Raw genomic sequence first — 27,825 nt, 5'->3', positions numbered from 1 at the left:
GTAATTATTGCTGTGTGATTTACAGGAGTAACACGAGAGGTGTAGTATAACTAACCTCTCATGTAGTATGACAGACTAAAAATGAAAGTAATGAGATTCACAGGAAGTAGGAAAGCTCAGAAGGAATAGGTTAGAACAGTTCACATAATTTAGAGGAAAATGGACATAGTAGTGGTGACGTTAGGAGAATTGTATTGGTAAAAGAAGTACAATGAGAGACGGAATAGGTGACACATTTGTCTAGTAAAGAACTAAAGAAAATATCAGAAAAGAATTATGGAGCATAGCACTGTACGGATCAAAAAGATGGTACATGAGAGTAAATCAGTGGTTTTAGAGATATAGAAAAAGAATCAGATAAAAAATTTCGATAAAGAGCAGGACAAATGATGTTAAAATATGTATGGTATATGAGGAGAGGTAGTTACTTGGGGCAATCTAATAAAAGGCATAAATGGGTGGAGAAAACACTGAAAAGTGGGATGTTAAAGGCTACAATACAAGGGAGACTTGGGTAAGGAGGCAAATGGAAGGAAAAGGTTATGTGATAAAAGTTATGAAGAACTGAAGGAGGAAATAATGCATGACAAACAAGAGGAAGATTTTATGATACGAGGGTAATCCCAGAAGTACTTGACCCAACAAAGAAAAAACAAAAATTTTGGAAAAAAAATGTATTTATTTTTCAACATTATCTTCTTTCAGCTTCATTCACTTCTCCCAGCGATGTTCAATAAGTTCGATAACCTTTTTGTAATATGAACTATATTTATATTGCTCCTCAAAGTAGCCACTAACTGCCATCATCACTTCTTAATGGTTAGAAAATCTTTGACCACCGAGCAATTTTTTGAAGTTTGCGAACAGAAAATAATCCAAGGAGCTTTATCTGGTGAATAGGGTGCATAAGGTAGCAGTTCAAACTTTAATTCATGGATTTTGGCCATTGCAATGATGGATCTGCGAGCTGGATCATTGTCTTGATGAAACAACACTTTCTTCTTAGCCAAATGCGGCCGCTTTTGCTTGATTTCTTCGCTCAAATGTTGCAATAAGTTCACATAATACTCACCGTTGATATTTTTTTCTATTTCAAGATAATCAATGAAAATTATCCCACGCACATCCCAAAGAACAGACGCCATGACCTTGCCTGCAGATGAAATGGTTCTTCGCCTTCTTTGAAGCCGGTTCTCCAGTTTGAATCCATTGCTTTGATTGTCCTTTTGTCTCAAGTGTGAAGTAATGGACCCATGTTTCATCCATGGTTATGAAACTGTGCGAAAATCCTGCTTTGTTGCTGTAAAAATTTGCTTAAACTCTCAATTGAAACATCTTCACGGCATTTGTTTTGTTCGAGTGTGAGTAAACATGGCACCCATCTTGCACACAGCTTTCTCATGTCCAAATTTTCAGTTAATATGCCATGTACTGCACTTTTTGAAATGCCTACTATGTCTGCTAGCTCGCGCACTTTCAGTCGATGATCATCCAGTATCATTTTGTGGTTTTTCTTCCCCGTTTCTGGAGTTGTCACCTCATTTGGTCGACCAATGCGATGCTAGTCTTGGCAGCTTGTATGGCCTTGTTTAAACTCTGCTACCCAATATTTTACTGTTGTAAATGAAGGAGCAGACTCACCCAGAGTAGAATCCAGTTCAGCTTCTATATTGGTTGTGCTGAGGCCTTCCAAATAAAAGTATTGTATCACACTGCAATGATCACTTTTCTTTATTCTCACTAATTCACAGTAAATGTTCACTTCTAACAAACAAATTCTAAACAACATGGTGTCTTCAAACTTGAAACATATCCTCTCTAGAATGCATACTTTCTAATACAGTGATATTTTTCAAACAACTAAGGCCATCTCTAGGTCAGCCCAGGTACTTATGGGACCACCCTAGTATACATACACATAATGTGGTAAAATTGTACCTGATGATGGCACAAACTAGTTGCACCAGAATAAAATTCAGAGGACGAATAGTGTGGTCTTCATTTCATGAGAATGACCTTTCTGTTTAACTGAGAATTGGAATGCACCACAAGTAAGTCCATAGAAAACTAGAGTCAAGACTACTGAACCTGCAAGCTACTGAACCAGATGGATAACTAGGAGAAAATTTAAAAAAGGAAAATTTATTTAGCAATATATTGCTTGAATGACTATGCCCAATCCTGGAAGCCTCCCTTTCTTTCACAGGAAAATGTACTAAACCTCGTACCCCTTCCCCTTAATGTCATAACAGGCAACCTCGCCCCCTCCTCTTTGATTGATCCTCTATCCTTTTCCTTATCACTTTCCCTGAAGCAAAAGTATATATACCTACACTTAATGATGTAAAATTGTACCTGATAATGACATTAACTAGTAGTTCCTGAATAAAATTCAGCGGACGAATAGTGTGCCCTATAATTCATGAGAGTAGCCCTTCTGTTTAACTGAGATTTGGGATGCACCCCAATTAAGCCCTTTTAAAACTAGATATCGTGTGGTTGGTGGCCACAACATCATTTGTGGGAGCGTAGTACAGAATGAGACAGTAGTATTTGGTTTATGAGCCTTTATTTAACCCTTTTCAAGCTATGGGGCTCAGGCACCGGGGAGTAGACACGAGCGATTGGGGCAAGGCTGGGCATCTCTGGTGTGGTAATAGGCTCGACCAACGGACTCAGAGGCAGGGTATCAGAAGAGGAATGGGGGTACTGCTCCAGGATCGCCGTTATAAGGTATCGCGATAGCACAGCCATCGCTCCTTTGGGGGGAGGGATGACTTCATAGTAGCTACATTGTAGTAAAAAGGGGAAACTGGGTAGCGGATATTGTCTTGTTTGCTGGGGTGCACTCCTCCTTGGGAGAGATGATCGTTATTGGGGGTTTCTGAGAAACCCATACTACATCACCATACATCGTCTGTTATGCTGGGGGGTACTCCTCCTTGGGAGAGAATCGCTATTGGGGCTTTCCGAGAAACCCAGATTACATAAGAGTCAAGACTACATCCAGACAAAGCCTTGATGCACCTAGCTAGCACTGTTAAATGAATCAATGAAGTAAATATCAACAGAAGAACTTCAAATCGTATGCGGTCTTAATAATTAGGCATATACGTAGTGGTGGAATCAAATATGTCCTACTGTTCAAATGGTTTCTATTTCTACACATCCTGTAGCCTCTTTCAAGTCCTGAAATGAGTACATATAAATGAAAATATGATCATATCATTTAACTTTAGTTCTTGTCTCTTAAACAATTAGTTCCACGCTGACAAAAAATTCCTGAACTCCAGCAATGAAATAATATAAGAATGGTGAAATATGCATGGTGAAAATTGGCAAATTTAAATAATTATGAAAATAAAGGTGAATTGTGTTTTGCACTATTTATTCATTAGTGTATGAATTATTTGCTATTGCACTCAAATACCTTCATGTAAGAACTTGGAGCCAAAACTCAGGATGGTCATTTGACCATTCAAAAAAAACCAACTCCCGACACGACCATACTTTGCATCCCCAGGTCAGTCAGCACAGCACACCAAAAATATTATTCATTGTGACTCTGTCACATTCACTTTGAATTTCGGCTCACTATCCATTCAACCTGTGGTACATACTATAGTGTTGGTTTCACGACTAAACAAGATGAATCACAACGCTTTTGTTTTCTTAAGGTAACCAGGTAACTAGCAAACTAAAAGTGTACATAAAACATTTATTCATAATTTACACTTTTTATAAAATAAAAATAAATTGCCACAGAAGGGGGTGGAAACAGTGTTTGATGGATAAAGTTTCATGGGCAAAGAAATTGCCCAAAAAAAATGTTCCTTGCACATCAAGGGGACGTGAAATGTTTGACGAAAATCACGAAGACAAGTCTCACTCCAATGCTATCACCGAGCACACATGCTTTAAGAGAACACCTAAAACTTCCATTCACATTAATAATAATATTAAATTTGTCCTGGGAAATTACTTCTATACGTGTTAAAAAGACATGATGCACCTGGAATATCCTGAACAATTCAGCATTCAAATGGTCACCAAATTCTTGGGCATTACAGAGCAACTTTTGAGTTCAAATCCAAGGGAATGTTGTCGGTTACGCTTTCATGCTTAAAATACTGGTGATCGCTCATTTATCCATTGTTCGCTTCTTCTTGCGCCCTCTACCACTGTCAGGCGTGGCATTCTCACCCCTCCTCTTGCCTGTGCCACTCACACCCATGCCTCCCATGCCACCACCCCCTCCACCCATTCCCACACCTCCCGAGGGTGTCCCACCACCTTTTGGTCCCCTCTTCTTCTTCTCTTGGCGCTCCTTCTCCTCCAATTCCTGGTTCTCTCTCTCAATCAGTGTTATCAATGTGTTGCAGCGCCTCTGGAGTTCCATTGCTGTGCGAGATTTCAGGAACCAATCAAACCTGAATTGTGGGGCAGACCTAAATGCAAGAGAAATCACAACCCTTGATTAGCAATTCCACCTAACAAAGTAAGAGGGTTGCTATTTATATTTTGAGCCTTAACAACAATAAGTGCTTTAGGCACCATCTGATGTTTCACCTTTTTAACGCTAACTCTTTCCAGAACATTTTGTCGTTTGATCGTTCTTTGGTGTAGCTCCTGATAAATATACACATATAATATAGTAAACATACCTGACAGCAGCACGAAGTTCCTCATACACATTTTCCTTGTCAAAGCCCAATTTATGTAGCATGCATACAAGAAAACGATCTTCTTCTTCTGTGTAATTCTTCCCCTTGTTTGTACCATATGCAATGCGAAGCTGATGGAAAGGTGCGCGATAACGAGCCATCTGAAAAAGAATACAATATGCTCAAAATATATATGAATTTGCATTAAAAAATCTGACATCACGAATTTATTTTTTACGAATAAAACATCGACATATCAATTGATATGCTTAGGAAATTTGGAGAACTCACTGAAGCATTACTTCATAATGATGTTTTAAAAATAAATGAAATATTGCTTGCTCACTAAATGCATACTTCCTTCATTGACAACCATACATAAGGCAACCTTGATAAAGAAACCGCTGAGATTGCTTTTTAATCACATAAATCTTTCTTAAGTACAGTGAAACCCATATGTACCTTCCTGAGAATTAGAAACAAATTGCAGCTGGGCATTACTATTGGCAGTAGTCCACTAGTTAACATAGGTATTTGATAAATGCTGAAAACTACACGCCAAAACCCCAACTAACATGTAAATAAACACCCTGCAAATTACTCATCACAACAACTACGGGAAATAATTCTTCAACACCCAATATCCCAATGCCAGTTCAATGAAAGTTAAGATGAACTAAGATAATTATACAGACAAATTTAAAATGAACTCAACTGAATTTGATCCAATATAAATGATACTCCTCTCAAACAAAACTGACAAATTATGAAAGTTTTGCTCCTAAATGCGATCACAAAAATTTTTAAATATCATGAAAGATGATTTTTTTTCAAGGTTACCATTTATTTGAATACCCAATGTATCCCTAAATGAATTACAGGCCTGTCAATAATGAATATGTGGCAGTGATCTCCTTAGAAAGTAAACTGCCAATACCTGGCTTTCACAGAAATGGAACAAAAACAATATGTGCTCCTTGAGAGAATATTCTGGCCTACTATATCATCAAATAACTGCAGCAAGAATGTAGTTACACATTTGGTAGTCTCAAAATGAAACACTTTTTCATCCATGATTACTATGTGGTGGCTGGTTGTGTCCAATTATATGAAGCTAAGATATGTGCAATATTAAGTCAGTATCCATCCAAAACTTGACCTAAGTGGTAGACTACCAAATGAACTACAAGCCCAATGAATGAATACACTTTGTATTTTTTCACAAATAAATTACAGGACACCCAATAATCAATATTATAAGCAGATCCATGCTCTCTACTTCTCAGAACCGACTTTTATGCAAAGAACCAAAAAGTCACATTACATAAGAACTCTAATACAAAGTTGAAAAAGAAAGTTTCAAAAGGGTTAATAACAATTTAATATACAAACCTTGGCATCAAGAGCCTTTTTGATACTTGCTCTCCTCTGTATTTTAGCCTCTCCTCTTTCAATCTGTGCCATTATTCTGTCAATGTCTTGAAGTTCATGGCAGCGTTCCCAGAACACAGAGCTGTATTCCACAACTTCATCAGGACTCTTACCTGGAAAAAGAAATCAGCTTTAGAGAAAAAATAAAATTAAAAATATAATGATTTTTTGGAAGTAACGCACATCCTGTGAGGTTGCATCTTAACTTATACACTCTCCTTTTTACACTTTTTGGAATTTTGTTTTTTTGTGTTGGAAAGTAGGTTCATAGTAGGTAGGTCCATGCTATGATTTGATTTTTATGCTCAAAAGGATCATTAGCTGCCCATATTGATTGGGAGTTAAGCCTACTTTATGGACCTACAGTAGTGAGTGAAGGAAAGTTAAATGAATCATGCCAAGGTTACAAAAAAAGGCCTGAACAGTGGCTTGATGGTAAACAGTTTGAAGATGACGAAGAACTTAAGACCACTGTTGTCAACTGGTTCAATTCCAAGGTGGCAAACTTCTATGCCGAGGGATCAAAGAAGCTGGTGCAGCATTGCAAAACATCCTTAGAGGTGAATTGACATAAAATTGAAGTAGGTTTGTAAAAAAAACATCAACAAATGAACATATTTTATTTGACCAAACAGCTTTTACTTGTCGCATATGCCTATGAGATCTGTTCAAAAATTAACCGGAACTTTATCAATTACAAAAAAATACTTTACAAATATTTTATTGGTAGGGGTCTCCTTCTAAGTATTAACCTCCCCAACGTATACACTTATCCCAATGGTGTATTCACCCATTGAATCAGTCCAGAAATGCTTCTTCTGGATTTTCCTCAGCTTCTCTGTCAAATTTTTCTCTATCCCCGAAATGATGGCAAATCTTTTGCCTATGATTGGGGTTTTTAGTTCAGGGAACAGGAAAAAGTCACATGGAGTCAAGTCTGGTCAAAAATGTGGGTGCAGAAGCACAGCGGTCTTATTTTTGGCTAAAAACTCGGGAGTTCTGAGAGACTAATTAGCCAACACATTGTTGTGGTGATAGCCACTTCATTCGTTTCCACCTGATTTTCTCTCTCAGATGTTTCATAACCTACCATTAGTAGTCCGCGTTGACCGTCTGACCTTTAGGTAGATAATTGTGATGCACAACCCCTTTAGCATAAAAAAAAACTGTCAACATCGCCTTGACATTAGATCAAACTTTTATGTGATGGGTTGGACCTTTCACCAATTTTACCATTGTGCAAATTGTGCTTTTATTTTGATGTCATGACTCACACCTGTTATGATCCTGGACAAGGTTTCATCCTCTTCAGCTCCAACAAACAGTTTCTGACAGATTTGAAATCCATATCGTTTCTTGTCTACTGTCATCAGGAAGGCACAATTTTTGGTGGCGACCCATGGCATCCTTAATTTTTTAGTCAGGATTTCATAGCACAAACTAATCAATATTTCACTATCTTCTGCTAGTTCCCCAATACTTAAATGTCAATTACCACAAACCAGATAATTCACTTTCTTGATATGGGGATCATCAGTTGATGTTGATGGTCTTACAGAACACTCTTTGCCTACATTGATTGCCACCTCTTTTTGAACTGGATAAGCCATTCATAATACATGCTACATTTCCTACCACCCTCACCACAAGCATTGGTAATAACTTCAAAAGTTTCTGTGAAGGATTTGCAGAATTTCACAGAACAATGCTGATCTTTCAAAGTGCTCATTTCCAAAGATCTAATTTTTGCCTCTCTCCACAAATAACCCTTCACATAAATGGCCATAACTAGACAACAAAACATGATAACAACAAAGTGCTTGAAAATGGATATTCGGGAAGTTTCTTGGGACAGAGCAGTTCTAAGCATATTAAAAAAATAACCCACTGGATGCACGATATTCAAATAGTTCAGGAACCTTTTGAACAGACCTTATAAGAGGCATTATATTCCTAATTACCATTTTCTCCAAACGCAGAACTTACAATGCTATCTGTGTGGTTATCAATTCAAAAATGTGTTAGAATGTGAATACAATTTTATGTCAACTATTCCGGCAAATTCAATGAAATTGAAAACCAGCATCCTTACCTTCCACTTCTTTTGCTATGTTCTCAATATCATCTCGGCCATATTTCTCATTAGCTTTTATGAACTGATTGAAGTCTCGTTTGGTCCAATTGGTAAACCCCTGAAAGAACATAAGTTAATCAATTCTTAAGTAACTGAACTTCAAATAATATCGCAAATATAATCAAAGTTAAATGTACAAGGTTGACCCCTAAAGTAAAGTCTCCAATATTTTTGGAAACAAAAACAAATTTTATTTTCAATTAGTGATACATCATTCTAAAGCATGAACATTTCTTTATCTTTCAACACTATTTCTCTACCATTTCGATTGACGTGCTTTCCTAGGTGCTAAGGCAGTTTTTCTTTGCACATATACCAGCTCACCACTATGCTGAATAGCAAGTGTTGGACCTCATAATTGTGGGTGATGATGTCCCATCCAAAATGTTTCAGGAGTGATAGTTTGATAGGTGATGTGGGGGCAACCATCATCGTGGAAGGGGCCCTTGCTCAAAAATTCTCTTCTCTGGTTTTGAACCACCCGCATTAGCTGTTTGAGAGTCTCTCAATAAATCTCAGCATTTAATGTGTGTTCAAGACCCAAGTTGAACAACTACACCTGGCTTCTATCCCAAAACAAAATTTCCACGATTTTTCTGGCAGACTGCATTTTCTTCATTTTTCAAGGATTTGGGAATGCTGCCACTAATGTGGTTGCTGCTTAATCTCAAGTGGGAAGTGGAACACCAAGGTCTCATCATCCATTAGAAGCAATGATGATGAGGTCAAAGATGAGGTCCAAGACTTGTGCAATGACATGGCAGCAAAATGAAGTGACATGTGCGTACATATACTGCCTCAGAACCTACAAAAACGCATCGACTAAGATAGCATTGTGAAGTCATATGGAGGAATGCCCAAGCTTTACAATGATGTACCAATTATTGATAATAAATATTTATTTCTGTTCTTACAAAAGTTGGAAACCTTATACCTGGGATTACCATTGCACTCGGCTATAATAATTGCAATGTACTAGTTAATAATTCAGGTATCTATCAGCAAATAGAAAAGTACAGAGGTTCCATTAACAACATATAATCCATTTCAATATTTAACATCATCTTTCACTCGGCCTCATTATAAATTTTACATTATGGCCTTCAGGTTAGACAGGTACACATTAAATAAAGATAAGTCTGATTGGCACCACAGTTGTAAACTAAACATTGTATTTAATAGGAAAAAAACAACATCATTTAATTCCATGAAATTTAAAACCATACCTGAGTTAATAGTTTTTCCTTTTCAGTATGCTCTTCTTCAGACAGTTGCTGAGCATCATCAATCTTACGCTGCTCTTCTTTCTGAATACGAGATGCATCACTCCCTAATTCTGGATTTTTTGGTACCTTAAAAAATCATTCATAGCTTACAGTGCGTGAGGAGAATTTCAATATAACCTCTGATTTCTAATTAAGCTGATATGCTCATTCACAAGAAATCATTTGTAAGTACAGATTTGTAATCATTTTACTTACCTTGTACCCGACAGTTTTTCTATAGTAGTAGATTTCTTGATCTAGCAATTCAAAGAGACGAGGTGGGAAGAACTGGAAGTCTTGGACAATGGGTTGTTTTGGGGGTCTAGGTGCCTGGAGAAATTTAGGAAAAGAAATTCAAGTTTTCACCAGGAGCAGAGAAGGTATGTTCGGTGATTATGTTATCTGTATGAAAAGTTAAAATTCTAGCATAATCGGAAAATCAACTGGCAGGATTTGAAAGGTGACCAAATTTACTCTTTACTTTAGACTTCACATTAAGATGCTCCTCAACCATTATTGCCAAATTGACAGAATTCCAAATGATTGAACACTTCAGGGTTTTCCAAACCAAAAATTCTTTACTTTCCAAATAAATACACTGTTAACAACCTCATTTCCATATCTAATAAATACAAAAGGACTAAGTAATGGGAAGCAGACGCAACATAAATTGCATATTTTGTTCTTGATATGAGCCCCAAATAAAATCTAATAATAGGCCATAAAAGAAGTACAATATATATTCCACAACTGTGAAGCAGAGCTCAATGAGGGTACCATAAAGTTACTTAATGCTATGATCAACTGATTAGGTACAAGTACAAAACTATGTAAAGGAGGATTTGAAATGATTTATATATATTAAAACATAAATTAAAAAATTAATGTGTTCCAGAAGTCAGCAGTATTTTATGTTAAATTTGGAAATATAAGTAAGAAATCTGATATTACAATTTCAATTTCACCGGATCAAAATATCAAAGAGAGACTCAATATTATACACTAACATTTTAACCAGTATCAATAATGATTTCAGCCAATTTTGACAGCAATATATTATGTGCAAATGGGATGATAACAATATGATATCCAGGCCATTTTGCACAATGATACTTACTGTTAAAAAAGCACCAACTTATACTTTGAATTACTCGGGAATAATATTCTTTGAGCCAAGTTACTAATAGCATTGGTATGAAGAAAGAGGAGTGGACTAAAAATGTAAAATATTTAACAATAGCAATTTTTAGGGATTAGGGCAGTTACCACTAATATTCCAAATGGAGTCGACAAAAATTAGTTTCCATAATCCAGGACCATCACATCTTACTATTATGCAAATTTTTTGTTAAATAAATAAAGATGTTTCCCAAAACCATTTGACTATATTTTAAAAACTGAAAAACATGAAATGTCTGAAAAATAATCCAACCAAAATGGCTCATGGCTCAAAGAGTACCCAATAAGAAACTTTAAACAGTACAGTTAATGAATTCGATTAATATAATTGTATTATGAACGATCTATCATATAATAGAACATAAGAAACATAAAAGCTAAAAAATAGGATTAGGCAAATACCTTAGGAGCCTTGGGCTCTGAAACCCTCAAAGCTTCTCTAAAGTATGCATCTACTGCATAGTTGGCCTTCCTTTCACGCTTTGGAGGCTCAATCCAGCTGCCAATGCCCAGTATCTTCTGCTTTTCTCTGTGAACAAGATATGACACGAGTACGAACTCAACACCATTAGTCTTTCACAGCAAAAATGCTTAATTTAAGTTTTGGAAAACCTATGAATTCACTTTAGCATTTCAATTAACATAAAATCTCCATATCCAAATCTCCAAAAAAGCAAGAACTTAGAATGAAGTCCCAAGTTTAATGGCTTTACCTATAATCCTCCCCTTCAAACTGGTACACTGATTCAGTAGGTGCATCCACAGTAAAGTTCCTTAAAGTAGATTCTCCTAAAGCTCCCAGCTTCTTCCTCATTTCATCTGTCTGAAAAAGAAGAGAAAATGAAATTTAAAAGAAATCATTAATTAGTAACAAGTTTTAGAAGGATTTCACAAGAAGTAAACCTCTAAAGTTAATCAGGCTTGAATTCTTCCCGAGAAATGATTTTCCATGGTACACTTTATCAAATACATCAATTAATATTTGAGAGAAAGCACAATAAGCAATCATAACTACTAGATACATTCATTTTCACTTGTTAACACATTTACTATTGAGATCATAGAATATGCGTAATCTGAATAAATAGCTGGATATAATAAATACCTTGGCTTCACCCTTCTCCAATATTGTGTCTATGTCTTCATCTGTGATTGCTGATTCCTTGGAGGCAAACACATGATTAGCACCATGCCTAATCATGCTTAACATTTCATCCTTGTTCAGCTGATTGGACTTGCTATCAACAAGACGTCCTAAAAATTTTGAGGTCAAATCACTCTCTTAATAAAACTGATATTAGATAAAGTAAATTAAGTAGTTCAATGAATGGCCCTTACCCTGCTGAATGACTAGCTTGTCTAGCCTCAACTTCACCTCAGCTCTCTCAACGATCTTTTCCTCGACAGTGTTCTCCGTAATGAATCGGAAAACTCGGACTTGCTTCAGCTGTCCGATACGGTGAGCACGATCCTAATCACAAAAAAGAAAAACGTGGTTACACTTCTCATCACTAGCAGTTAGAAGTAAAATACGACATCCGTGAGAAAAAAATAAATAGTAACATTTACAACAATTAATTACAACTTGGGACAACCATTTGGAGGTCAGCCAACATCTTTCTGCAACCATTGTATGAATAAAAATGGCTTACATTAACAGATGAGTTGAAAAAAAACTTTTTTGTTCCTTCTCTCTAAATGGAACCACTGACATTTTATGAACGCTTGCATATATTGATAGAAATGAGCTCTTACGGCTAGTAATATATAATAAATTTGAAACTCCAATAGCCGTAAACAGTTTACCTTTCTAAACAAAGTGAAAATGAAATTAATTGGCTAGCGCCACAAGTCAAAAAGGGGTAAAGGTAAAAAAGAATAATGAGTTAGGTAAAAGGGGTAAAAGGTAAAAAAAAAGGTAAAAAAGGAGAGGATAAGAAAGGTGAATACGCGTATTCACCTTTCTTATCCTCTCCTTTTTTACCTTTTACCCCTTTTACCTACCTCATTATTCTTTTTTACCTTTACCCCTTTTTGACTTGTGGCGCTAGCCAATTAATTTCATTTTCACTTTGTTTAGAAAGGTAAACTGTTTACGGCTATTGGAGTTTCAAATTTATTATATAACGCTTGCATAACCAGAACTTCGATCAAAATACTGGTATTTTACTATGCTTGATTATTAACAAGCCAGGTTATCTTTTAACCTGCATTATTTCCTTCACTACTTAAATAAGTTTTTTAACGACAAGAATATGCCAATAGCATCTTGTGTGCATTATCTGATGTTTTCCGGAAAGATATTGATAGGGAAGTCATATAAATATACCAGGCTACTAGTGCTTTTAACACTACTGCCTTTTTAAGGAAAATTTCTGTGATACACCAGCTCCTTGACAGGTAAGAAGATCATGAAAGAAGACATGGAGAAATACGGTAGATTGTGAGATATAGAAACTAAGGTGCTAAAATGTATACTCAATGCACACTCATTTAATTCACAACACACGTATCTGTGCATTAATTTTGGAATACAATTCAAGACGATCATTTAAAAAAAAACAAAATATTTAGGGCAGAAATAACTGTGGTTTGCCCACCCCACACCTTCATATTTACATATTTGTACGAAGAAAGCTTCTAGTATTTGCCAAGAGACTTAATGCTCAAGTATGGGTCTGTTATCTGACTAGCAAAGCTTTAATTGGTCCGAACCGGCAGTGAAGGTAACGATTCTTTTTATCTTCTTTGGTCACCTCCTCCTTACTTCTGGCAACCTCCAAGGCCATATATTATGAATTAGAATGATACCTGGGACCATTGTAGGACCATGACTCTTCGCATGCACACTTTAAAACAGCGCTGTCCATATTCACAAATGCTGCTAGGATAGCAGTGCATAGAGAAGTGACATTACGGTGCCACGTCTTATTGGCAACTTTTTCTAATACGTTGCAAACATAATTGTTGAGGGGGTTTAAGTCTGGGCTATTCAGGGGGCCAGAACTTCTTCCACCAGAACATGTCAATGTCATCTGAGAGCCAGTTTTGGAAAAAATGACTCATATAAGTTGGTGCACCATCCTGTTGAAAGACATATCGTCTCCCTGAGGCCCACAGTTACCATCCACACATTCAAGACATTCTTCACATTTTGCAAATATTTGCAAAATTCCTCTGAAATCAGCAGAGGAATTTTGCCCTTATCCCTCGCCGGGTTAGCGAAACCTTCCCCAGACTTCGACGAAGCATTATACTTAGCGACAATATTGTAAACAGTTGATCTGGGATACCTGAAGAATCGAACTTTTTCACTGGGCAAATGCCCAGCGTAAACACTTTCGATAATAGCGACTCTTTTATTATACTCCCCACTTATACGTAACATCTTGGCCATTTTGAAGTTATGACTGTTTACTAGATGTCTATAGCTTTCAAGAACGCCAATCAACACCTCCTGTGGAACTATTATATGGCAGGAAATTCCAATTGAAATTTGTACGAAGATAAGCGCTGCACCCTCTAAAAGAATACCATAAAAATCATCCATAAAAATTCTTTCTCAACAATGAAATATCCCTAACCTGAATAACACTATAAATTCCACTCCACATAAAAGTTGAACAAATATCAGTTATTACACCTCAAAAGTGATAGGTAAAAAATTCAAAAATAAAAATGTGAATAGTTTATACAGCTTAGACAAGGAAGCATGACACAAAAAAGATCTCAAAATTATACAACGGTGTAAATACACTTTGTCCTTTAATATTTTACTTAAAAAATAGTTTTTTCATACCTGAAGAGGATACATTGAATGCCCATGTTTCTTTATTTCCCTAAACCAACATATTGCATAAATTAAGCCCTTCTATACCCTACATACTCAAATTACAGGGCAGCCTGTACCTTATTATTAAGATAAAGATATTTTCTCAGCATGATCTACTGGTCTATAACTTCCACTGTAAGATATTTATGGACAATTAACATCTACACTTCTTAAAGCACAAAAAGTTTTAAGCAGCCCTGGCACATGAATGATATCATTAGCTCCTGGGGTAAGTGGTCTCAGTTGATAATCCACAGACAAGTTCACCATGGAAACATACTTAAGTTCAACTTTCTTAAACATAGCCAACAAGGATCAACCCAAAGGTTAGTTTTATATGAGAGATCACCCAGTACTAAACGCAACAGGGTGTGAAATTCAAACATGAGGGATGGGGGCCAGTTCCTTTCCCTGTGCCACTCAATGGTTTCCCAGAAAGAACTTGTACACAAAAAATTACACACAGCTTGAGTGAAGCTCAGAATGCTTGTGCTTGGGAATCGAACTCATGCATTCCAATCAGTCCAATGCTCTGCCCACTGGTCTACCATATTCCCTGAAACTTAACATGAATACAAAAATAAATTCACTCACCATAGCCTGGAGATCCATTTGGGGATTCCAATCAGAATCAAATAAAATGACAACATCAGCAGTTGCCAAGTTAATACCCAAACCTCCGGCACGAGTAGACAGCATGAAAACAAACTTATCAGAGCCTGGGGCATTGTATTCATTTATCTGGCGCTGCCTATCTTCATGGGGTGTCTGTCCATCTAGTCGACAGTACTGCAATTAGCAAAAAAACTCATATATGAAATTCACATCTTTGAAAAAATATTCAAATTAATAGCAAGATATCATTACAGCAAAATGTTCATGATTAAATACTTTCTATCCACATTTTTGTAATTTATTTTGAAAATGGTCAAAACTCAACAGACCAGTAATTAAACCATAACAGTTTCTGGCGACACTTGGTGGAAAATCTTGATAATGAAATTGAAATTAAACTACTTGGCTTTTCCACATAGAAAAAAATTTATATTTATTACCTAGGTTTCGTTATGGTATAACATCATCAGACATGATGATGCTACACCATAACGAAACCTAGGTAGTAAATAAAATTTTTTTCTATGTGGAAAAGCCAAGTGGTTTAATTTCAATTTCAAGAACAGTCATTAACGATATATTAAAAAGACTTAAGAGTACATTAACTACAATTATCTTAAACTGTTTACGGCTATTGGAGTTTTTCATTTATTTAATACAATTATCTTTCAGTCTTTAAGAAATTTATAACTTCTATTTTTCAAATAACTATACAAGATCCGTCCCAAAAGTAGCAGGACTTTTATAATGGATAGTCAAATGGACAAGCGCCGGTTTCTCTGGCTGGGTGCAAGGGGTAGGAGTCTCAGGAAAGGCTGGAGGTTGGTGGCAGCTGGCTCTATCTTTGCAGAGTGCAGACCGTTCGTTGGTGAACCCTCTTATAAAGTGGCCCCACCACGCTCCATCATGAAACAGTTATTAGAACCGACCTACAACATTAACTTTGCGTGAAACTGGGCAAAACCGGAAGAGGTCATGACATGCTCAAATCAGCCAATGGTGATAGTGCCATGGATAGATAGGGTGTTTTTGAGTGGCACAAGTTGTTTGGGGAGAGCTGAAAGATGCTGAAGTCACCCAACATTCAAGATGCCTTTCACCTCAAAAAGAGACAAAAATCTTGCAAGAATGTACGCTTTGTTGGGCAACAATCTCCGCTTAAGTGTTCACATGGTTTCTGATGAGCTTGGCATCCCCAAAAGTGATGTGCATCAACTTGTGGCGTGAGACATGTGTGAGCGAAGTTGGTGCCACAACTGCTCTTGGACGAACAAAAGAAACTCACATTCAGATCTGCCAAGAGCTTCTAGACCATGGAAGTGAAGATCCAAATTTTTTAGACAATGCCTCACCATACTCCTTCCTCTTCCCATGCCTCAAATCCATGCTGAAAGTACATTATCATGGCTCAGTTGAAGCATTACAAGATGATGATGGAGGAGATTAGCAGCATACTGAGCACCGCCTACCAATGCAAGACGCCTGCTTTTATGACATTTGAAAATTCTATTTTTTTAATGGCTTTTAAATGTGGGATAAATACAAAAAAAAAGAGTATGGAGCTAACAGAAGCTTCAGTTAAAAAAAATCTTAATTTTTTACTAAGGACAAATTGAATGAATAGCTTTTCACATAAAATATTAAATACAAAAATTGTAAAGCAGTTTATAGCAATCAACTACACGCATCAACCACCATTGAGATATGATTGTTGTATCGCCACACATTGAGAATCTTGGTTAACTGAATAATTTTCAAGGTACATTTTATTTCCTTAATATTTAACTGGTGATATCAAGCCCTAGCACCTTAAGTATTTTCTTGATATTACAAGTGAATCAGCATCTACGTTACAATGAAAATAATAAAATAACATCTGAATTTTACGGCTAAATGAATATACTTTCCACTATATAAGCCACTTCTAAATTTGAGGCACACATGCTATCTGTGGCTCATTTGTTTTCCACACCCATTTCATTCAGATTGCAGCAACACCCTGTTTTACTAGTTAACTTACTGAATATGCTCTCCACAAACAATAATCCTCCAGAATATCCATCATTCTTGTCATCTGACTGAAGATGAGAACACGTGACTCTTGGAGTTTCAGCTTGGGTAGCAATTTGTCCAAAATAACCATCTTACCACAGTTATAAACCTGAAAAAATAAAATAGATATGCATAATTTTTGCTAGGTTCTGGTCGTACAAGAAATTTTGGAAGGCATAGTGCAATGCTGACTGCACCAATAGAACCAAGAAATTGAAAATAGGTCACAGGGAAGAGTCGACTCTTATATCCCATTACCCAAAGCTTGCCCTATTCATCCAAATCACCTAAACATTCAATACATATAACTTATGCATAATTTTCAATTACATAGCTAGATCGCCCTTCAAATTTTATCAATAATCAACATTTTACCGAATTAAAATAATTAATACTTCACATTTTTGCCTGCAATGAAGTTTTCGTCTAAATACCAGGAAAAACTGGGCAATTCTCTTCCTTCCACCATACTTGAAAATCCCTAGCATAAATGTATACTGATGAAAAAATTAACACTTGGCCCTAATGTTAAATCATTATTAGGTACATCAAAAAAAGTTAGAACTGGATTAACTACAGTAATTTGCGCATGGCAAGACCAGTTGCCTGTTTAGAAATTTGGTTTAACAAGCATTGATAGTATTTTTTGGTACGAATCTTGTATAACATAAATGAGATTCCAATATGAGGTCTTATAACACTGATAATAATATAAAGATTTCTTTTGTTATGCCATATTATTAACATAATCTCCAAATTTGAATCAATAAAAAACCTCAAAAAATAAATTCGAATCTTCTCTCTTAGTCAACATATAAAATTGAGATTCATATACATTGCCAATGCATGTACTCCCATATTATTCCCTAAGAATGATGACTACGGAACTGAGGTAGCTAAAATCATATATTTACCCATAATCAATTCAACATTTCTTACCAAATGCTCATCAGTAGTGTAAGGTGGGCCTGGCTCGGCACCATCAAAAAGATATGGGTGATTACAACACTTTCGAAGTTGCATGAGAATGTTTTGCAAGCGCATTTTCTCAATTTTTCCAGCCCCATTGACAACATCAATGTCCTTCATTAGCACTTTCGTGTACCTAAACATCACGGACAGCCACAAGAAATAAGAAGACTGTGTTAGAAAAGATAATTATGCTCGATCACCTGGGATATCCAAAGTGCATCAAATATTATTCAGCCAGTGATTTCTGCTAGCAAAATTAAACTCACCATTCTCTTTGCATTTTACTCAGGCCAACATATACTTTTACTTCCTTTTTTGGAGGTAGCTTCTTCTCAACATCTGATTTCAAACGTCTAAGCAAGAATGGCCTCAGGACCTAAAAGATTATCATTGGTTGAAACCTTACTCACAAACAAATACATAAGACTAAATCACAATCAAATCACCTAATCCTACCTTAAATGAATAAATCAAAACATTCCAGCCAAACAGAATAGAAACAATACTTACAGCATGTAATCTTTCTACCAATGAGGCATCTCCTAAGAAACTATTGGTGTTAAACCAGGAGTCAAAATCCTGAAACGAAAAAAGGAATATATTTTCATAGCTGGTATAAAAATGCACACAGGCTCTAATCTGCAATGCTAGCACATAGACCAAAAGAAGTTTCACTCCTGTGTTGATTAAAAGCCTTGTGAATCCATTAGGACTGTAGGCGCTATTTTGCAAATTGAGAATGATTGAATTTCCAAAAGCATACACACACAAAAAAATAATTTATGCATACATCAAAATAAATATCACTATGTTCTTTTGTTTTGGATTACACATTTTATTATACATAATCGATTAGATAAGTATAGATCAGAGCATCATTTGATATAGTCAATCCATTTCAGGATAGATTTTTCAGGAAGGGTCTCTTTTTCATTCAGCATTTGACTATTCTATGTTGAAGTAATCACTACATTTCATCAATGATTACTATCATTAAAATCACTGACGACTCTTTATTCATTAGGAAGTAGCATTTGAGCTAAAAACAGCAGAATGTGAAAAATGATCACCAATTGAAAATAATGTTGTATTCTGCCCCATTAACTCTATACTATACTTCATGGAACTCATTCAATGCATACAAATTCATACTTTGAAACCTAAATACAAAACAAGGCTATGAAAGAGACCAGCAAATTTTTGAGTCACTGAAGATGTTGGTCACAATCGTTGGCTCACTCAATGAAGCTAGGGTGCCTCCTAAGAATGCTAAAAGCAGGAAATGACATCCTCCATTACGCATGAGATTTTTACAAACATGCTATCCAAAGAACCCTCCAAAACATTAACATGATTAAATCATGATGAATTCAGGCTCGACAAGGCATTTTGAAAAAATAGCAACTTTATTAAATTATTACAGCATTAAAAAACAGTTTAAAAATTTTTATTTACTACCTAGGTTTCGTTTTGTTATACTTGAAATTTACTAACTAGGTTTCGTTACGTTATTGAACTTGAAATTAAAACCCTTGGCTTTTCTTCATTGAAAAAAGTTTTATTTACTACCTAGTTTTCGTTATGTTATACCATAACGAAACCTAGGTAGTAAATAAATTTTTCTACATGGAACAGCTACGTGGTTTAATTTCAAGTTCCATATTACAACATTAGCAATTCAGGCCGCACTAATCTTATAACCCACCCAAGATATAGTGATAATGGTAACTTACATCAGAAGAATTAAAAACATCCGGCAGCAGAAAGTTAAGGAGGGACCACAGCTCGTGCAGATTATTCTGCAATGGCGTTCCTGTGAGGAGGAGGCGATTTGTCGTCTTGAATTCCCTCACTATCTCTGACAGTTTGGATTTTTCATTCTTTATCCTGTGAGCCTCATCTATAACCATGTACCGCCAGTTAAACTTCTTGAAGACACCTTTCTCTTTGATAACCATTTCATATGATGTAACACATACATCCCACTCCCCAGGCATTAGGGTCTCCCGGATGAAGTTATTCTGCAAATAAATAAGGAATTAAAAAGTGAGAAGAAGTTGGTTGATAACCACCTGAATACTACTTGAACTGTATTTTAAGTGGCAAATTATATTGTCAACAAATATTATTCTTAAAAAAGTTAATAAATGCACAAATATGTAATAAGAAAGTATGTCAAGGATTAATTCGTAGCTACACTTAGTAGATAAATTAATCCGTCAAAACAGCATGCTACATGTAGACAGAATATTACTTATCCCAAAAATCACCTACATATTTGCTCGGTGCGAAATGACAGAAGCATAGTAATATTTGTAAAAAAAAAGGTGCCCTTTACTTTAGCAATAGCTTCTTTTTCACTGTGTAGAACTTGGCCCAAATAATGCATGGATTCCCATTCAAATTACACATATATAATTCACAATTTCATGATCCCTAATGTTTAGGCTTCTCTAAAGCATAGCAAATTGAAAGACATTACCACTTCACACAAAATGTAGTTTAGCCACTCATTGTAAATTCAAATGAAAAAATAAAGTCATGCACCCAATCAATGCATTTAATGTCCAGGTCCTCAATTTATTCATTAGTGAAAAATGTTAATTCCTGAATTCCAAGGTGTTATTTCTAGACTCCTGAGTGTTCCAAGGTTCTTCCGAGTCCCTCCAGGTTAACAGGAGTTGCTTGTAACTTTTACTGTATAAATATAAATTGTGTAAATATCTTTTTTGATACCCCAATTATTTGATGTCAATAGAATGAGAGTAAGAATGGAGGATGCAAAGATGTGAGGAATGAGTCAAAAATTTACATGCAAATGCATAAATACATAGCTATTCGAGTAACACACATGGTATACTGACATTCATGACTGGTGTCAGGATACTCTGATGTATGACAAAGAAAATGATACATAAGCCCATTACAATTGAGAATAATGAAATTAGCATGAAAAAGGCAAGATTTATTTTCTTAAATTCAGCACAAACGTCAGGGTACTAAGGGTGCACATGATAGAGATACTTCAATAGTTACCAAGAATAATATAACTAAGCAATTTATGAATATGAATTAGAAAAAGTTTAAATCCAGCAAATTGCATGGGGACTAGTTTTATTAATGTTTTCAGAAAATAAAGGGCATTGAATACTAACCAATAATGCAATTATTAAATTTATATGTCTACGCCCTTAAAGCTTATTTTAAATTGAATCGAGGTAAACACAGTATGTAAACAATTATTTAATATTCTCATTCATATACTTTATACTTTCAGGCTTTACTTAATGGATTTGTTTGAAGTCCATATTTAATGAGTTTGACTTATCCACATCATTGAAAAAGTCTATGGAAAATTACTAACTCATTAAACACGGACATTTTCATAAATGATTCTTTAATATTAAACCCATGTTCTAAGACAAAGGATTAATTTTTAAAAAGAATATTTTGGTAGACAGAGGTTGCCTAACAAATGATCATTTCCAAAAATTTTATGAGCAGTAAAAGAAGATTACTGACTTTATGCCATACTTACTCTTGTTTCTTGGTCTCCAATGAGACATACAGCACGCAAGGATGGGCACCACTTTTTAAACTCATTCATCCAATTGGCAAGAGTTGACTTGGGTACAATGACAATGTGAGGCCCCTGAATATTACGATAATGCTTCATGTACCTAAAATTTAAATAGAGAGAAAATGATATTCAAGATTTTCATAAACTGCATAATCATAATTTCATAAAGCATTCTTGGTTAGGGTATTATAAAATTATTATTCATTAAAAGGCCAAAGGTTATCTATCGAGCAATATTTTTGCAATTTGCATTTTATGTTTTCTGAACATATAATTTGATAAAAGGACAAAAAATTAAGCAATATCGAATCATCAGCCTCTTAGTTGTTAAGGACAGAAGTTAACCTTTCAACTATAAATATCTTTGATGTCTTTGAAGTCGTAAATGTAAATTATGGCTAACTATGGAGCAAGAGTCTACAAAACCCAAGTTTATCATACCTCAGGTCTAACTAAAATTATTAGGCCACTTTTTTATAGAAATTAAAATTGAACAAATACATTTGCAAGCCACAGACTTAGAAGATAAACAGGAGATACTTTAAGGATAAAAATATACAAAAGGTACTTCTTTTATGGAGAGTAAATATGCAACACTTCCATTTTGAACAATTGATGAATTTTAAGTAATCAATTATTACACAAAGTCTAACCAACACCACTAAGCATTATAATGTAATTTTCTTACTTCTGGATGCATACAAACATTGAACATCATTACTCCATTGAAAATTTCCCAGACGTTCATAGAAATGTCTAAAATATTCTCCATGATCAACAACCACGAAATTATTATCAAAAACTATTCATTTACTATGTTCACTTTTGAAATACATATAGCAACAGTGGAAAAAACTGGGTTTAACCTGTATAATAGAGACTTCTAGTGCCCTAACTACCGGACTACCATACCCTCTACTATATCACATAAAACTTCATTTTATAATGACTTTCTATAATATGCACAAATATTTGTTAATACTATAGAACTTATGCAGTAGCTTGAATTCACCTAGCCAGCTATTCTGGTCTAAAGAGAAATTAGTTTGCAATAAACAAAACATATTTAAATTCATACACAAGGCTTATGCAGTGCAAGAAAATCTAAGGCTGTAGCTGTTAAGGAGGAAAAAAAACCATTTTACCCTTATTCAATAAAAAAAACTAATTATAATACTACTGTTCACTTTGGTTATTTTCACGAACTAAAAAAATGAACATCTTTGCATAGGCACCGGTATACATAGGTGTCCATTCTTTTGCCCCTTGTGACAGATGTCTGGATTGTACTCTTTAACATTAGATTGGGGGAGCCAAGTTTTCCTGTACCAAGTACAGCAGGGCCTCGCTTAACGTGCACCTTGGATAGCGAATAATTATGAGTAGTAAATTTAGGAGAGGCTACCGACAGCTAAGATCATTTGCACCATTAGGCTCGAGAGGATCCCAGCATTGGCATTAGCCTACTCTTGTCAAAAGGCACCAAGAGGTCCGCAATTAAACGTCCCATCCGACAGACGTCATTCTCACTACAATTGCTCTCCACAAAGCTCCTCAAAATCAGCGAGTAATACTATCTGGCGCCTCATCTCCTTGGTCCTCTGTGACATCTGGAGTTCCTCAAGGTAGTATTCTCGGACCATATCTTTTTAATCTGTACATTGATGACTTAGCTTCCCTAGTCCCGACCTCCCTAGCCCACACGTTACTATATGCCGACGACTGCAAAATTTTTAAGGAAATTAATTCCCCCACGGATTGCTACCACCTTCAGGAGGCTTTAAATAAAATTTCAGAATGGTGCAGCACATGGATGCTAAATTTAAACTCAAATAAATGCAATACTCTAGTTCTATCCCTAAAAAAATCTCCTCTTACCTTTAACTATACAATTAATTCAGTTCCTCTGAATCGTGTTGCTTCTGTCAAGGATCTTGGTGTATTAACTGATCGCAAACTAAATTTCTCAGGTCATATCAAAGCAGTTAAATGCAAAGCCATGTCTCTTCTAGGTCTACTTTACCGCTACACAGAAATAAAAGATGTACAATCTCTAACCGCATATTTCTCAACCATTATCTTACCATTAATTACCTACTGCTCCCCTATATGGTCAATGTCTGCCCTATCTAACCTTAATACCCTTAACACGATAACTAATTTTTTCAGTAAAATTGTCAAGTACAGAGTCCCCCATCTTCGGGACTCGCCCACTGAATCACTTCTTTCCTCGCTCTCGATTTGTAATCTCTCCACTCTACGTCTAAAATCCGATTTAAAACTCATGCATAACACCCTTAACTCCATTAATGACTGTCCTGAACTAATTTCCCTTATCAATTTCAGAGTTCCCCCCCGAGTTACCCGCGATCGCTCTTTATTCCACCAACCCGTTCCCAGATTGTCCCTCACCAAACGGTCCCTTTTCTTCCGTCTCCCCGCTTTACTGAATTCCCTTCCCGAAAGTATCGACCCCCTCTCACTCCCAGCCAACACATTCATAAACCTTTCTCTGACACATCTCTCACACCTCCCTCAATAGTATAGTCTTGTTGATGTTTGTATGTTTGTGTCCTTATATGTTCCTGTTATATGTGTCACTGTAAATTGGCAATCCTGCTGTATGTGCACAATTTTTACTAAATAAATAAATAAATAAAATAAATAAAAAGGGTTAGGGATGCCACTGAAAAATATCTGCCTCCTACAGGATTTGAACCCGGGCCCACTTGTTGGGAAGCCTGTACGTTACCCACCATACCATTCTGATTCCAAGCATAAATACGCGCATATATATGAGCATAAATATTGTACCCTAGAATAACTAATTTAGCGAGAGAAATTTTGCATAACGAGTGGCGAGGAGAGAGAGAGATGCCTGAAGTGATTGCGCCTGCTGTTTATGTTTAGCACAAGTTCTATTCAGCATGATAGCATCATAGTGATTGCAAATTTGTATTCAGGCAAATTATTTGTGACTTTTTGTGCACAGTTTAATTATATTTCATGATTACTTTTAGAAATGTTCCCAAAGTAAAAGCTGCTCATAGAAATGAAAAGTAAAACAATTGAAAATTAAAAACGAGGATTCGGCATACCGGATCTACCACTCACATATCATCAGTCAACATCAATGATTTATACTATCCTCCAGAACAAGGAGAAGTGGATTCTTCAAGAGTTAGTGGAGTGGAATTTGGTTTCACATCAAGAAGTCGTGGATGTAAGTGTCAAAGGAAGAACGGAGTAACGGAAGGAGTAACAGCAAAGCAAGAGTCATCTAGCGCTATAATATAAATGCTGAAAACATTGGCAACTGTTGCATTGTACATTAAGAAGCATCACCCTAATAAGATTGGCTATGCACTCTAAAAATTTATGTAATCATAATGATTTGTCGCATATTTAAAAAAATTTAAGTCAGTAAAAACAAATGCCTCTAGATAACTTTCTTATAAAAATGAATTACGAGTGTATCATAAACAATACACTTATTATTTCGGTTCTAATTTCTGTTATATGAATCGAAATTGCATTCCTGGTGGTTTCATTCCACAATAGAAGAAAAGGTAAACGTGAACCATGACCCCAAATAATGACTCAATTTCCTTTTCATAAACATTTCACAAAATAGATTTTTTTGGCATGGATCACATTTTTGTATTTTACATTACCATATACAGAAAAAAATGATTCAATAAACTAGTTGAAATTGGCACTCACCTACTTGGCTTTTCCACGTAGAAAAATTTTTTATTTACTACGTAGGTTTCGTTACGGTATAACATCATCAAGTAAAAATACACGTAAAACACAGTATACATATATCTATGGACGGAGGGGAAAAGGAGGGATGAAAGCAAGGATTGGTTGAGGTCAGAAGAGGGAAGCAAGCTGGGAGGGGTTACCATATCAGAGTCAGTTAAGTCGGCAGATGGGTGAGGAAAATACAATAATGGGGAAAATGGAATAACTATCAATTTCAGGGAAGGGTGAGATAGACAGAATGAGTTATGCCTGGCACAGGTGTATTAAAGATAAGTGATTATACAAAGTCAATAAATCATAACGTGATGTGTTACTTCATTAGTTAACGAGGACAGACCACACAATCCCAGAACATCATGCATTATTTCATTATTTAACATGGACAAATCATACAATCCATCATGCCATAATTGTATCGACCATATGATTAGGGACAATAATTATCTAAATAGTGAAAATTACCCTGATTGCATTCCTTTAACTGACCAACATTTAATAGGCATTCATAAACACCAAATCTTTCCACATAATTTTTATGTATGGCACCAAGTTTACTTGTTAATTGAAAGGGTTTATGTACACTGAAAATGTTTGGTATCTCATGCTCTAATTAATAGGAGGGGAACTAATTAAGTGGTGAAAACAGTAGCAGCCCAATAATTACACAAATTAATTTCGACAATTTGGATCATGGAAGCTCACATTCAAAGAGAAATGGTACTACTACATAGTTTTTACATTGATTTCAAACAAAAATGCTCGTTTATTAAAATATCGCATAGCACCATGTTACTTACAATTACTTAAACTATCATTATAGGAGCCCAAACACTTACCCAAGAAGAGATATGGTCTGAAGAGTCTTTCCAAGTCCCATCTCATCAGCAAGAATACCGTTGATACCATTTTCATAAAGGGATATCATCCAGTTGAGTCCTCGAACCTGGTAATCTCTTAACTCGCCACTTTTTATGTATGGAGGTGAAGTTTCAAACCGTGTGATGATTCGTGTAGTAGCATTTGTTTCCGCCAACAGCTCTTCGTCTTCCTCTTGCTCAGTCTTCCTATGTCTATGACTGCAAATGAAAAGTTATTATTCCATTAATTTTAAGGAACGATAAATGCCAATTTTTCCATCAGAACAGAATGGCAAAAAAGGGTTAGAGGTATTCCTGTGCAAACAAATGGTAAACACCACCAGTGAAGTATCATTCAAAAACAATATTAGGTAGAGAAAATGAAACTGTTACTACCTTATGTTACAAGTTTGCCTTAACACACACAAAATATTCCAAAAGGATAATCCACTAAGGGAAAATTGGCATGAATGTTCACAAATTTCAACATGATAATTGAAGTGGTTTGATAAATTACTGTCGTGATTTATCATACCACTTTAAAGATTTATACGTTCGATACACTGGTTTTATTGACCCGGATATCATTTTTCTAAAGAGGCATTAATCCAAGTAAACTATTATCACTGTTGACTTCTGAGGCCGACTTGTCATTTAACAACAGAGAACATAATTTTCGATTGCGACAAAAATTTTTTAATAAATAGTAATCAGATTTCAGTAATTTAGAACACGGCCATTGAAAGGGATTGAATCTCAAATAACGTTTGAGATTTACAAAAGCCAAATTGTTCTCCTAAAACTTAGAGATAAATGTAATTCTACGATGTATAAGTTATCTTCAACTTACTCCGCAGCGTCAAGGACCTTCGCTTCCAATTTACTTGGTTCTGGCTTTTCCACATTTTTTCTAGGCCTACCTGGCCTGAGCTTAAGCGGACTTGACGGAGGTTTGTCTCTTTGATTACCAGACATAAAATGTGAAAATATTTCTGTTTGTTGAAGAAGGTAGTCAAAACGCTTACTACGATCGGTCTCCTGCAGATGAAATAAAACATATATCAGCACACTTGATACATCATGATGAAGTTAGGAGAGGTTAGTAGTTGTTCTGTCTACTCCGAAAACTCACCAATTTTGTCTCAAAATCATCCATTTTACCTCTGGATGAGAGAGTATCCCCGGAAGAGGCATTCTGAAAAATTGGGGGGCTAATAAAGAAACTACAACAATTGCCATGACGTTCATTGTAACTCAAAGCGAAGTAAATATGTATGAATAAAGGTTTCAGCACTTAGGAAACCTGAACAATAGGAAGTTATTTGAATGATATTTCAGACTTACAGAATTCTCGCCTGTGTCAGCGGTGTCCATACTGTCCTCCACTTTAGCCATGTTTACAAATACCTCTTAAAGTGACATGAAACAATGTAATAGCCCTCTCCTCCACAGCGGACAGCCGAACGAACAGTTATT

The 27,825-nt window shown here is 35.7% G+C and overlaps 1 protein-coding gene across 1 annotated transcript; it reads right to left on the bottom strand.

Moving 5' to 3' along the window:
- Positions 1 to 3,704: 3,704 nt before the first annotated feature.
- Positions 3,705 to 27,825, bottom strand: LOC139698558 (chromatin-remodeling complex ATPase chain Iswi-like). Its single transcript, XM_071597397.1, has 21 exons — positions 27,694 to 27,825; positions 27,482 to 27,544; positions 27,200 to 27,387; positions 26,329 to 26,568; positions 21,683 to 21,824; positions 19,878 to 20,165; positions 18,655 to 18,723; positions 18,411 to 18,520; positions 18,112 to 18,277; positions 17,141 to 17,281; positions 15,100 to 15,294; positions 12,012 to 12,144; positions 11,779 to 11,927; positions 11,387 to 11,496; positions 11,076 to 11,202; positions 9,711 to 9,824; positions 9,456 to 9,581; positions 8,188 to 8,287; positions 6,057 to 6,208; positions 4,665 to 4,825; positions 3,705 to 4,448 (listed from the first exon to the last, which is right to left on the bottom strand). The coding sequence occupies exons 1-21, from the start codon at positions 27,742 to 27,744 to the stop codon at positions 4,142 to 4,144; spliced, it is 3,132 nt and encodes a 1,043-aa protein (XP_071453498.1). The 5' UTR covers positions 27,745 to 27,825; the 3' UTR covers positions 3,705 to 4,141.

Source organism: Hetaerina americana, unplaced genomic scaffold (assembly GCF_022747635.1).
Source record: "Hetaerina americana unplaced genomic scaffold, ioHetAmer1.1.p SCAF_89, whole genome shotgun sequence".
NCBI classification, from domain to species: Eukaryota; Metazoa; Arthropoda; class Insecta; order Odonata; family Calopterygidae; genus Hetaerina; species Hetaerina americana.
The sequence above is the reverse complement of the archived record's forward strand: the minus strand, read 5'-3'. Positions and strand labels throughout refer to the sequence as shown.

Excerpts from the sequence above, each read along its gene's own strand:
- LOC139698558 (XM_071597397.1), bottom strand. The coding sequence starts at position 27,744 with ATGGCTAAAGTGGAGGACAGTATGGACACCGCTGACACAGGCGAGAAT. Across the intron at positions 18,724-19,877 it reads ATGTTTTTAATTCTTCTGAT|GATTTTGACTCCTGGTTTAA; the intron begins GTAAGTTACCAT and ends TTTTCGTTTCAG. Across the intron at positions 18,278-18,410 it reads AGTAAAATGCAAAGAGAATG|GTACACGAAAGTGCTAATGA; the intron begins GTGAGTTTAATT and ends CGTGATGTTTAG.